The sequence below is a fragment of the Puma concolor genome, chromosome D2 (genome assembly GCF_028749965.1).
Source record: "Puma concolor isolate L17-30 chromosome D2, mPumCon1.1.hap2, whole genome shotgun sequence".
Taxonomy (NCBI): domain Eukaryota; kingdom Metazoa; phylum Chordata; class Mammalia; order Carnivora; family Felidae; genus Puma; species Puma concolor.
The window spans coordinates 30,206,543-30,220,367 of NC_141677.1; the positions used below are offsets into that span (position 1 = coordinate 30,206,543).

The following is a 13,825-nucleotide window of genomic DNA, read 5'->3' on the forward strand; positions in this document are numbered from 1 at the left end:
AATCTATATTACCATTCCCAAAAAGTGAACATTACAGTAATGGTGTTAAGAAATGTTATTATTTTATCAACAGATTTTTACTCATACTTGTTAAAGATACTAGAATAAATCAGTTGGAAAGAAACAAAACATCTACCCAGTTTTCTTTCTCAAAAAATTATGGTTCAATTACTTTCACATTGGTAATGATGACATGAATTCTACAAAGTCTAAATAAAGAATCTGCCACAAATTCTTAGTCTCTCCTTAATAATAACTCTTAGGTGCACATAAAATCCATAATCCTTTTGTAGGATATTGAGAATGTCTATACCTACAGCTATAACAAACATATTTTTAAACAAAAATTAGGATATCCTGTCTGACACAGGATTTGACAACAAACAAAATATTTAAATTCAAGACCATTCCAGGAGATCTGAAATATATACACATTAGATTTCCTTTGTAGGAGGCAAAATTATAGACATTACAGAATCTTACAATAATGGACTATGAAACAAACAGTTGGACACTGTCCAAATTCTGGAAGTTTGTCTCCATTCCCACTTATAGAATATGGCTAATGCTACCGGAACTCATAATAATGTGTTAAAGCTCCTGTTCCATATATCTGTAATTTAGAATACAGGCTCTATTTCATGTTTCTATTACAGTATGCTTACAAAGGCACATATTCAAAAGAATGGACTCAGAACCGCAATTCACAGACACCAAAAATTGAATGAGTTTTTATTCGAGACTGGGTTTTGGAATTCATAGAGATAGTTTTTCCAACTTACTTTTGAAGAAATAGTGCAGCACATAAATCAGGTTTCATTGTGAAAGGGCTTTAACGAACTAAAGTGACAGCTAAATTTTTCAACAGTTAATTCCTTATATGTAATAGAGGTAATGAACTCAGCTTGCTAACCTGAAAATACAAGACAAATGATACTGCTAACCCCAGAATAATTACAGTAGTTTCCTTCATTGACATCGAGATATGACAAAGGCATTGCTTGTTGCATTGTGTCATTGCCCATAATAAGACAAAAAAATGGAAAAAAGGTATCTTTTTTCCTCTCTTAAGAGATATAAAAGAATCAAGCACCATGGAGATATTTTCTAGAAGGTCTATGTGCTTCATAGTTGACAAAGAGCTCTTAAAACTGCTAGGGAATTATGCTTTGGCTTAAATGGGACAACCCAAGTACAGACACAATAGTCTTTAAAAATTTAAGAGCTTATACTCAACAGATACATTTTTGGTGGACACAAACGTTTGTATGACTATTTACCTGCAGTCAGCAGAGAGTTTGTAGAGCTCATGTATAACCAGAGTCACCTTGACAAGCTCAGGCTGCGTGCTATATACACCTTCATCTGGAGTCACAATGCACTACATCCTCTGGGAGGGCCCCAGCAGAGTCTTCCCACCAAGCTCTTGAACTAAAACTAGATCTTGAGATCCCAAGCCTCTTTGGGGCACCTGCTCCTCTCCCAATCTAGCAAGCATGTTATGTCCATGTAATTGGGGGAGCTATCTTTTTCAACCCTTCATCACTTAAAGAAAATTGACACAAATATGAAGAGGCTGTAGAGGATGAAAATGTTCTATTTTTTTCTTATTTTTCTTATTTAAAATGGATTAACATTTACTCATTTTTTATGTCTTGTGTACAAGCTAAGTTCACCGCAAATGGTGAAATCTCGAGGGTGATATAAAACCTCATTTTTGTGACTGCCACCAAACCTTTTCCTGATCCTATGCCTGAAGCCTTCTCGCTTGCCTTTAATTAGCCTTCCCTCAGGTCACAGAGTTTACTTTTACACAATTTCTTTGCTCTCTGTCAAAGTTTGACAAAGCCCAAAGTTTGATAAAGCCCAAAATTTAACTTTATTGTAGTACTTTCCTACACGTTTATCCTCTTCTGTATATGAAAACATACAAAAGTATGTTTCACAGAAGCCAATCTCTTTTCTCCCCCTCAGACTAAATCTTTACTTTCTTTCCTACCTTTCTGCCATTACCAATTCAATTAAAACAATAATAAGAGAATGGTTTACTCACCCTTGGCCTCTTATCTAAAAATCATTTCCTTCCTTTAACCCCTGCCCTTTAAGCAATGTCCCTAATTAAACAGATTCCCACTGTTTCCTCTGTGTATTAGCTCTGCTCTGTCTCTTTAGCTCAACAGTCTCTTCTAATGTACACATTTGTCTGTATTTGTTTTTATCTGCTGTTTTTCCTCTTTCAAATGGAAAGAGGAATTAAGAGACAATGGTGCACAGACTATTTCTGTATTGCTACTGACATATTTCCCTATATTTCATGTCCTTATTTTAATAATGCAACATATACTAACTTATTAAATTACTAATGTCACTCACACCAAAAATAGATTAGAAATAAAATTAAGTTGGAGGTGATCACTGTCATAGGGGATGGAAACCATAACAATGAAGAAAGATTTGCCTCAAAGTGCATCCCATCTGCAGCCAAATTTTAAAAGATAATCTGTACTCAACTCTCCAGGACTAGTTCCTATGTAATGAGATTTGGTTCTTGGCCCAGCAAGTTTCTCCAAAAGAACTGAGTTAGATACTTCTATTGTGTGGGACATGATGGGAAAGAGAAGGCAAGACAAACAGGTCAATACCAGCATTAAAGAGAGGGAGCAAAGCCTAATTTTGTTGATGATTCTTCCCCAAAAGAACATTCTAGGTATAATAATTATACATCAGCAGAAAATGATTACCTTAAATTTGCATTGTATTCTACATTTTTTTAAATGTTTATTTATTTTTGAGAGAGACAGAGTGCAAGTGGGGCAGGGGCAGAGAGAGAGAGAGAGAGGGAGACACAAGCTGAAGCAGGATCAAGGCTTTGAGCTGTCAGCACAGAGACCCACACAGGGCTCAAGGCAAAAGCTGTGAGATCATGACCTGAGCCAAAGTCAGATGCTTAACAGACTGAGTCACTCAGGCACCCCAACATTTTTGAACTGCTTTCACAAACAAACCTATGATGTAAGCAGGGTAGTTCTGCTCATCCTCACTCTAGAGGTGAGTTACTTAAAGTTGTCTTATCTTGTCCTATTCCAGCTCTTTACGTAAATAATTATTAAATATCAAGATATTTTTGTGTTTACCTAGAAACCAGCTTTATTTTCTCATTTAGATATCTGATGATATTGTAGGGGTGTCTGGCTGGCTCAGTCAGTAGAGCATATGACTCTGATCTTAGGATCATGAGTTCAAGCCCCACATTGGGTGTGGATCCCACTTACAATACAATACAATACAATACAATACAATACAATACAATACAATACAATACATACCTAATGATACTTAATAGCCAGAAAATTTCAGTATTTATGTTTGAGTCCAAGTTACTTTTCTTTTTTAAAGGTGTGAACAGGGGCGCCTGGGTGGCGCAGTCGGTTGAGCGTCCGACTTCAGCCAGGTCACGATCTCGCAGATCCGTGAGTTCAAGCCCCGCGTCGGGCTCTGGGCTGATGGCTCGGAGCCTGGAGCCTGTTTCCGATTCTGTGTCTCCCTCTCTCTCTGCCCCTCCCCCGTTCATGCTCTGTCTCTCTCTGTCCCAAAAATAAATAAACGTTGAAAAAAAAAAAATTTAAAGGTGTGAACAATTTTAATTCTCATAATACATATTGCCAAACTGCTTTTTTTTTAATGTTTATTTATTTTTGAGAGAGTGTAAGCAGGGGAGGAGCAGACAGATGGGGACAGAGGATCTGAAGCCAGCTGTGCCTTGACAACAGTGAGCTTGAACCCACTAACTGCAAGATCATGACCTGAGCCGAAGTCAGTCACTAAACCAACTGAGTCACCCAGGTGTTCCCCAAGTTACTTCATATTAGGCTTTGCCAATTCTCTGGTCAATGTCCCAGTTTAAATATTCATATAACCAAAAGATGGGTGTATACCATATGATATTTCCAAAAAGTTCTTTTTAGAGCCTACAGAAGAGTAGTGCTGAGTTAACATGAGTTGAAAAATATGCCCAAAGGTACCAGCATCAAGTTTTGTTATTATGAACCAGACCTTTACATTTTCAGTGAGTTCTCAGGGCAGATGGTCTCTTCAAAAGAAATCCTAGGGCGGGGGGGGGGGGGGGGGGGTGAAATAGAGGTATTTAGCTAAGTGAAGAACATTCAATAAGCCTTCTATGTCACTAAATTAATTTATATGATTTACTAAAGTCTATCTTGATTATTTTGTTTAAAGTTTATTTAGAGAGAGAGAAAGAGAAAGAGAGGGGGAGGGAGGGAGGGAGAGAGAGAGAGAGAGAGAGAGAGAGAGAATCTCAGGCAGGCTCCACTCTGTCAGCATAGAGTCCAATGTGAAGCTCAAACTCAAGAACCGTGAGATCATGACCTAAGCCGAAATCAAGAGTGGATCGCTTAACCAACTGAGTCACCCAGGCACCCGTCTTGATTATTTATGCCACATTAACTGTTTCATTTCCAACCTAGGACAATTTAACCTTACCCATGATCTGTTTTCAAAGGCAATGTTCATTCTTATTTTGAAAGTGGCGTTAAATGTTTCAATTTTGTAAGAAGCAGAAAGAAGGAAACAAAGTCCAATGTCACTCTGAACATCTCAGATGAAATGTCTAGGAGAATTCTTAATTTCCTTTCCTGAAATCTGCTCATGCAAGTAAATGTTTCCACCACTCACCTTGTTGCTGAGGTCCTAAATATTGGAGTCACCCTTGACTCTGCCCTTTCTCTCGTATCTTTCAGTCCATTAACAAATTATAAGGACTCTACTTTGAAAAGATACCTCAAATCTGATCATTTCTCACCATCTCCCACTGATACCATTCATTGATCCAAGCCACCATCATCTTTTGATTAGCATACTGCAGTACACCCCTGACCCATCTGTTCATTTCTGCACTTGCTCCCTTCAACTTGATTCTTTGCATAGCAGCCATGATTAACTTTTTTTCAAATCCATGTCATCTGCTTCTCAAAACTTTAAAATGCTTCCCCATTCACACATGTACTAGGATTCAAAGACCTTCCCATGGTCTACAAGGCCTCACATGATCTAACTTTATACTTTTCTGACTTCTTTTTCTTCTACTCTTCTTTTTCATTCACCTCCTGGCACATTGGACTTGACTCAAACACAGCAAACATTCACCTCCCTTCACACTGACACGTTGAGTTAAAAATTCTCATCCCCCCACCCACACGATGGTCACATGGCTGACGTCCCCACTGTATTAGTAGCTATGCCTGATCTTAGCTAAAATAGAATACCTTTCTCTCTCCCCCTTCATTCTCTATTCCATTGCCTTGTTTTTCTTCTTTTTTTTTTTTTTTTTTTTTTTTTTTTTTTTTTTTTTAAATTTTTTTTTTTTTTAACGTTTATTTTTGAGACAGGGAGAGACAGAGCATGAACAGGGGAGGGTCAGAGAGAGGGAGACACAGAATATGAAGCAGGCTCCAGGCTCTGAGCTGTCAGCACAGAGCCCGACGCGGGGCTCGAACTCACGGACCGCGAGATCGTGACCTGAGCCAAAGTCGGCCGCTCAACCGACTGAGCCACCCAGGCGCCCCGCCTTGTTTTTCTTCTTAACAGTTATGTCTTCTCCACTAGAATATCAACTCCATGAAGGTAAGGACTTTGTCATTTGTTCACTGCTGAATCCATAGTGCCTGGAATGGTGCCTGGCATATAGTGGATGCTCAAGAGATGTATACTGGATGAATAAATGAAAGCTACATTATCCATAATATCTTTTTTTATTATTATTCTCAAGTTAGTTAACATACAGTGTAGTCTGGGCTTCAGGAGTAGAACCCAGTGATTCATCTCTTACATATGACACCCAGGGCTCATCCAGAAAAGTGCCCTTTTTAATGCTCATCACCCATTTAAGCCCCCACCCCCCGTCAACCCCCAGTTTGTTCTCTGTATTTAAGGGTCTCTTATGATTTGCCTTCCTCTCTACTTTTATCTTACTTTTGCTTCCCTTCCCCTATGTTCATCTGTTAAGTTTCTCAAATTCTGCATGTGAGTGAAATGATATGGTATTTGTCTTTCTCTGACTGACCTAAAAGGAGGCCGGTTCCCTGGAGTGCTGTGAGAAAAGACAAAGGCTTTTTCACCGGGCCTTCCGGTGAGGGCTGCGTCAGTCCACAGTAGGAGAAGGGGTCCTCCCTGTAATGCTGTGGCACAGACAAAGCCAGCCCGGACCACATATTGCATAATAGCTTTTTAAAAGTATTTGGGCTCTTTAAAAGTGTAAATTTTGTAACAAATAGTTTAAAATTAATGCTTGAGGGGCGCCTGGGTGGCGCAGTCGGTTAAGCGTCCGACTTCAGCCAGGTCACGATCTCGCAGTCCGTGAGTTCGAGCCCCGCGTCAGGCTCTGGGCTGATGGCTCAGAGCCTGGAGCCTGTTTCCGATTCTGTGTCTCCCTCTCTCTCTGCTCCTCCCCCGTTCATGCTCTGTCTCTCTCTGTCCCCAAAATAAATAAACGTTGAAAAAAAAAATTTTTAAATTAATGCTTGAAAGAGAAAAATGATGCATTTCTTATTTCTTATTGTAGAGAATATTTATCAGCTTAACAATTTATACATGCATTTTCATTTGAGAACCTTCTGAAATGGAATTGTTATTATTCCATTTGAAAGATGGGAATAATTGAGATTAAGTTACCTTAAATGACATGCTCAGTATAACACAGTTATTTAGTATTGGTGTTGGGATTTAAACCCAGGTTTCTGATTATAATCAGATGTTCTTGATATTTCTGGTATGAAAAGAAAGCAAAATTCCAGTTATTTTACCCACCATAAATAAACTTTCATTTGGAAGTCACCTTGAAGTTATTACTGCCTTTACCAGTTTATATTTTTCTTTATGTCTGGAAGTTTTCTTTGTAAATATGATTTCATAAATAGAAATATTACTTTATCCTGCAACTAAAATAAAAGATAAGCAACAATAGATTTAGCAGGAAATTCTAATGAACAAAAGAATTCAACAGATATTTACTGATCACCTTCTATGTGCTGTGTGTGCACAGAGATAATGGTGTACAAAAACAAAATGAAGTAGACAGAAATGTAAATAGGCAAATTTAATATGTTGTGATAAGTGCTGTGTTTGGGGATAAAGACAGAAAACTTTGGGAGTACATTGCACAGGTACCCAACCCCGAACAAAGAAGAAATCCCAGAGCAATGTCTCAGCTAAGAACTGAAGACCAGTAACTTGGCCCAGTAAGGTAGTGAAGGGAAGTGCGGACAGGGAGTGGCCTACACAAAGAAAATATACACAAAGATCTGAAGGCAGCACAGTTCACTCATGAGACTACATGTGTTTCAATAGAATATAAATAGTGCTGAATTAGCTACACATATGGAATTTAGTTTCTCTTCAAAGTTTGTCCTTGGGTCAATCACTTCACTAGTTCTACTTCCATTTCTTATCATGGTATGTCACTATAGTTGTTTTATAATAGCAATAATAATAATAATAATAATTACCATTTATTGAACATTTACTAAATGCCAAACACATTTAATCATCACTTCGACCTATGAGATGACTACTGTTATTATCCCTGTTTTGAAGATGTGGCAGCTGAAGCTTACAGAGGTTAAGTGCCTTTGTTGAGTTTATACAACAAGAAAGTGTCAGAACTGGGATTTGAATCACATCTAACCTCAAAGTTTTTTTGGTTTTTTGTTTTTTTTTAATATATGAAATTTATTGTCAAATTGGTTTCCATACACCACCCAGTGCTCATCCCAAAAGATGCCCTCTTCAATGCCCATCTAACCTCAAAGTTTTAAGTAATAAATACTACATTAAAGAACATTAAAGAAATTAATTAAACATTTATTAAATTAGACCATTAAAGCAACTCTTTATTTTGAATACTTGAAGGTTTTGTTATTATAATAATTTCTTATGACCATAAGCATCAGAGCAGGCACACATTCACACCTCAATTAACTTTTCTTTCAAAAAGAAAAAAAAAATGGTTACAGAGAGCAGTGAATACCATTTATGAGTATTTTCTTTCCTATTTTCACCAAAAATATAAAAATTTTAACACTTTTTCAACATTAACATCACCTTTACCTAAATATTTTGCTAACATGATTTTGAGTGTCCATTATAGGGATTAGCCCGGTTTTAAGGGTTTGCATTCATAATGTTATTGATCCTCACTCTCCTTGAAAATAGACATCATCCATGTTTTACAGATGAGAAATCCAAAGCTCAAAGAAGTGATTTACTCAAAGTCACACAACTCCTAAGAGTTCATGAACCCAGAATTTGAAAACCAATCTGATTCCAAGACCAATGCTCATTCCGTGTTGCCTCGAGATAAAAGCCATCTTAGAATACAGAGTTAGAGATGAAGTTACATAAATGCAATATACAATAATGTTCACCTAATAGGAGGCCATTCTTATTTATAAATTATTTCATTTTCCCTTTCCATTTAAATACAGTTGCCCTTGAACAACATGGGTTTGAATTGTATATGTGTCCACTTATACACAGGTTATTTTAGATTTTTTAAAAATACAGTACAGTGCTGTAAAAACATTTTCTCTTCCTTATGCTTTTCTTAATAATATTTTCTTTTTTTTAGCTTACCTTATGGTGAGAATACAGTATATAATACATATATAATACAAAATATGTGTTAATTGACTGTGTTATTGGCAAGGCTTCTGGTCAACAGTAGGTTATTAACAGTTAAATTTTGGAGGAATTAAAAGTTATACGTGGATTTTTTATTATAAGGGTTGGTGCTTCTAAAACCCACACTGTTCAAGGATCTGATCAAGGTTTCTGTATGTGCAGAAATTCACACAAGACTATGAAATAGTTGATTTACAAATGAGAAGGATTTTGAATTAGTACTTCAATTGCATTTCAAATAGCATTTTGCACCTTATTTCACATATCTTTCTTTAAGTCTTCTAGGGACGCCTGTGTGGCTCAGACAGTTAGGCAGCCAACTTCAGCTCATGTTCTCATGGTTCATGAGTTTGAGCCCCACATCAGGCTCTCTGCTGTCAGTCAGCACAGAGCCTGCTTCAGATCCTCCGTTCCCCCCTCTCTGCCCTCCCCCTTTCCCTTCCCTTTCAGAGCTCTTACTCAATCTCTCTCAAAAATAAACATTAAAAAAAAAAAAAAAAACCCTCTTTGGGGCACCTGGGTGGCTCAGTCAGTTAAGCATCCGACTTCAGTTCAGGTCATTATCTCGCGATCTGTGAGTTCAAGCCCCTCGTCGGGCTCTGTGCTGACAGCTCAGAGCCTGGAGCCTGCTTTGGATTCTGTGTCTCCCTCCTTCTCTGCTCCTTCCTGGCTCGTGCTCTGTCTCTCTCTCTCAAAAATAAATAAACATTAAAAAGGGAAAAAAAGAAAACCTCTTCTTTTATAAAGTTAATGCACATTTGGGACACATTTTCAATTGGGATATCAATTATACTTTCATATACTATTTTGTATATCATTTAGTTTTCTACCAAATTAAAAATGGTAGATAGTTCTATTTAATGAGTATATCATAATTTAATTAACTAATTGCTTATTGAACATGGTTCAATTTTTTAATATTATCATCTATACTGTGATGAATATCTTTGTAGATAAATCTTTGCACCCATCCAACACCTTTGCATTTTCAGTTCATCTTTTTTTAAGGCACAATAGACTTCACCCAAACAAATGACTCCAGTAGTGGCAATTTCAGGCAGTAACAAGTATGTGGGAAAATATTTTGCTGTTGGTGATCTCTTTAGCCATCTCTAATTGCCCTCTCAAGGTGACTGCTTACTTTGCCAAGTTAGAGGTTAGTTTGGGACAGCACTCTAAAAGTTTGAGAATTAGAACAGTTCCTAGGAAGCCTTCTTTGTGATGTAAAGTGAGGCTATCGTGTAAGGGAAAGGAGTGAACCAAAACAAGTTTTGTGATAGAATCATAAAGCCTAAGAGGAAAGATTACTTTCCTTTCCATCTTCCCAGCATAAGGCCTAGAACATAGTAGCCAAGAATGGCAAACAACCTTCAGCTCTATTGCCATCTCTGATTGATTAGTGGTGGCTGAAGAAGTGGAGTGTTAAGACAGTCAAGATCAATGGGAAGAGCACTGTAATCTGTTAGCTGTATCATTTAAGGAAAGAAAGAGGAGTAACAGTCTACGGGTCACAAGTTTGCCATCCCTCTAGCAAATGTGTGAGTAAATAAATGATAAAAGGTTAATCATATAAAAGTGCTTTGCATTACCAAACTCTCTAGTCCAGGGGGCTTTGAATGAAAGTTATGGTAGTATTTTCTTAATATTTTAAAAATTATTTATTTTTTGAATCAGTAATATCCTCATATAATTAAAACTCAAAAGTGAGGAAACGGTATACAGTGAAATGTAGTATAGGTTGTCCTGTCTTGCACTTCATTTCCCTGTCTTCTATAACCCCTCTTCACCAATGTTAATATGAGAGACTTTTTTTAAACCTAGGCTCTAACTCCTATCTTTGTAGAAATTAAATTAATTATACCTTATTTGAAAAGGCTAAATCATTATACTTTTCAAGAGCAGATTGAACCTATAAACAATATTGAACTTAAACAACTTGTCTCTAGTCAAAAAACAAAAACATTATTTATATTCACGAACTATATCAAATTTATGTCTTTGGTAAGTAAATAAGATTATGTAGTCAGTATCTTTTTTTTCCATTTCAAAGAAGAATTTATTCACTAAACATTTATTGGGATCAAATTCCTTATGTTGGTGGACATTACATTCTAGTAGTAAAAGGAAAATGACAAGCTGCTAAAAAATGTGCCTGCAGAGAGGCTCCTGGGAGGCTCAGTTGGTTAAGCTTCTGACTCGTGATTTCAGCTCAGCTCATGATCTCATGGTTTGTGAGATTGAGCCCCAACTTGGGCTCTGAACTGACAACATGGAGCCTGTTTGGGATTCTCTCTCCCTCCCCCTCTGCTTGCGTTCTCTCTCTCTCAAAATAAATAAATAAACATTTTAAAAAATGTGCGTGTAAGATTTCTCATAGAGTTAGCTGGTACTGAGAAAACTAAACTGGGTAAAAAGTATAGGCTAGAAGGAGATTGCCACCTTATGTTGAGTCATAAAGAAGGAATCACGGAGGAGAGAATAGATGACCAGGTAATTTAAGGAAGTGAGAAATGAGTCATGTAACATTGTCAGAAAGAGCATTCCAGGTATAAGTGACAGCAAGTACAAATGCTCTGAGGCATTTCAGATGTGACTTTAGAATATTTAAGAAATGATAAGAAACCAGTGTGGGTGAAGCTGAATGAAAAAGTCTTGAAGCAATAGGAGATAATACCAGTTTATGTAGGGTTTTTTCTGAATTAAATGAAAAACTTTTTCATTTTTATTATTTTATTACATTCAAGGTAAAGGAGCAAATTTCTGTGTATGAAAGGTCTTTATAACTAAAAGCCCTTTACAGATGTTATCAAAATTATGCTTAGAGATTGCATTTAATCTCACTATAGTTACATTATAGCTTTCACAACTGAACTTGTGTTAAAGAATTTAATTCAGTGCTTATCACCCATGCTTTTATTTTATATTACAGGGAAATCTCATTCAGTTCCTCTTCATATTACAATTTGAGGTTAATCTTTAAGTCTTCAATGGAAATTTTGTAGAAGTATCAAAATTAGGCAATTTTTTATTTCAAACTTTAAGTTCTTAAGAATCCATCATGCTCTAATAAACATAGACTTGTTATTCTTTAGAAATGACTGAAACTTTTTGTTCTTGTTATTATTTGTAACAGCATGCAAGACGACAGCGTAGAAGCTTCTACTTCCATATCTCAGCTTCTAAGAGAGAGTTATTTAGCAGAAACTAGACACCGGGGAAACAATGAAAGGAGTCGAGCAGAACCTTCCTCCAACCCTTTCCATTTTGGCAATCCTTCTGGAGCTGCTGAAGGGGGAGGAGGCCAAGATGACCTTCCAGATCTTTCAGCCTTCCTGAGCCAAGAGGAATTAGATGAAAGTGTCAATCTGGCAAGATTGGCCATCAATCATGACCCTTTGGAGAAAGCAGATGATGCTCAAGCTAGAAAACGCCTTTCATCTGATCAAATGAAACACTCACCTAAATCAAGTTTTGACCCCAACTGCTGTCAGGATAACTCTCAAGGTTCTACTAGCTCTAGAGAGAGCTCCCAGGAGGCAAAAAGGCCACAGTATAGTTCTGAAACCCAGTCCAAAAAAGTATTCTTAAATAAGGCTGCCGATTTCATTGAAGAGCTGTCTTCCCTTTTCAAAGCCCATAGCTCCAAAAGGATTAGACCTCGTGCCTGCAAAAACCACAAGAGTAAATTGGAATCTCAAAACAAACTTATGCAGGAGAATAGCTCCAGTTTCTCAGATATCTCAGAAAGAAGAGAAAGATCTTCTGTTCCCATCCCTATCCCTGCAGATACTAGGGATAATGAAGTGAATCACGCCCTTGAACGGCAGGAAGCTAAGAGGCGCGAAGCTGAGCTGGCTGCCAGTGAGGCAGCTGGTGGAGACACCACCCCTGGGTCTTCACCTTCATCTTTGTACTATGAAGAACCTCTGGGGCAACCTCCCCGGTTCACTCAAAAGTTACGGAGCAGAGAAGTTCCAGAAGGAACCAGAGTACAGTTGGATTGCATAGTGGTAGGAATTCCACCACCTCAAGTAAGGTAAAAATGTCCCATTAGTAATGCTTGGTAATTGCTTTCCATCCACCCGGATCCTCCTACGTCTATCTTTTAAGTATGTGGTTTCAAAAATTATACACTCCTTTTGCGAAAAAGAGTGTAACGTAGCACTCTCCGATAGAAATATAATATCAGCCATATGTGCAATTTAAAACTTTCTAGTAGCCAGATTTCCAAAAAATAAAAAGAACCAGGTGGAATTAACTTTATAATTATGTATTATTTAACCACCATATTAAAATATTATGATTTCAACAGGTAATCAATATAAAATTATTAATACAATATTTCACCTTATTTTTGGCATACTAAGAGTTTTAAAATCCAGTGTGAGTTCTACACTTATAAACAGCACATCTCAATTTGACTGCTAAATTTTCCTAGGAAATACTTAATCTGCATCTAGATTTCGTAACACTTATAGTTGAAAAAGTAGCTTGACATACCCAAGTTGTTCCAAACATAGTTCAAAATTTCCTAACAGTGGAATTCAGTATCAGTTTTTTAATTTAATTAAAATTAAATATAATTTGAAATTCAGGCTTGGTTGCACCAGCCACATTTCAAGTGCCCAATACCACATGTGGCCAGTGACTATGGTATTGGATAGCACAGGTCTATAGCCTGAAGCTTAAAAAAAGAAAGTATTTAAGATCTGTACTCAATGAATACCTGTGGCATTTTTTTAACTTTAAAGAAAGCCAAATAATAGAATAAAGATTAATAAAATAAAGATAGAATAAGGCTGTGGCCTAGTAAGATCAATTTAAAGATTCATTTTACATGTATTTATTATAAACCTTTTGATATCAGCTTAATGAACACTATTCTCCTTAAAGTCCAAGTCTTTCCCTAATATGACTGATGAGTAGAGAGGATATTAATCTTTTATGTGCCTACCAGTTAGCTTTTCTTTGAAGCAAATGAAGCTTCAGGGCTCCTCATTCGCATAAGCGTTTCCTAACTTTGCTTTCCCATTGCCCCCATTCAAATCTGATCAGATTCCTAACTTTGTGGTCTAATTTTATTTTATTTTTTAAGGGGTTCTTCCACATTTATGAGCTTTAGGCCTCACAA

The 13,825-nt window shown here is 37.0% G+C and overlaps 1 protein-coding gene across 4 annotated transcripts in view; it reads left to right on the top strand.

Annotated features, from left to right (window-relative positions):
• The window catches only part of MYPN (myopalladin), a 113,533-nt gene that overhangs the window by 16,903 nt on the left and 82,805 nt on the right, over positions 1-13,825 (top strand). For all 4 annotated transcript variants that reach the window (XM_086679845.1, XM_086679846.1, XM_086679844.1 and 1 more), the window contains one exon: positions 11,828-12,730. In XM_086679845.1, the coding sequence (XP_086535971.1) occupies positions 11,829-12,730 (902 nt within the window). In that variant the 5' untranslated portion in view covers position 11,828. The remainder of the gene's footprint in view (positions 1-11,827; positions 12,731-13,825) is intronic.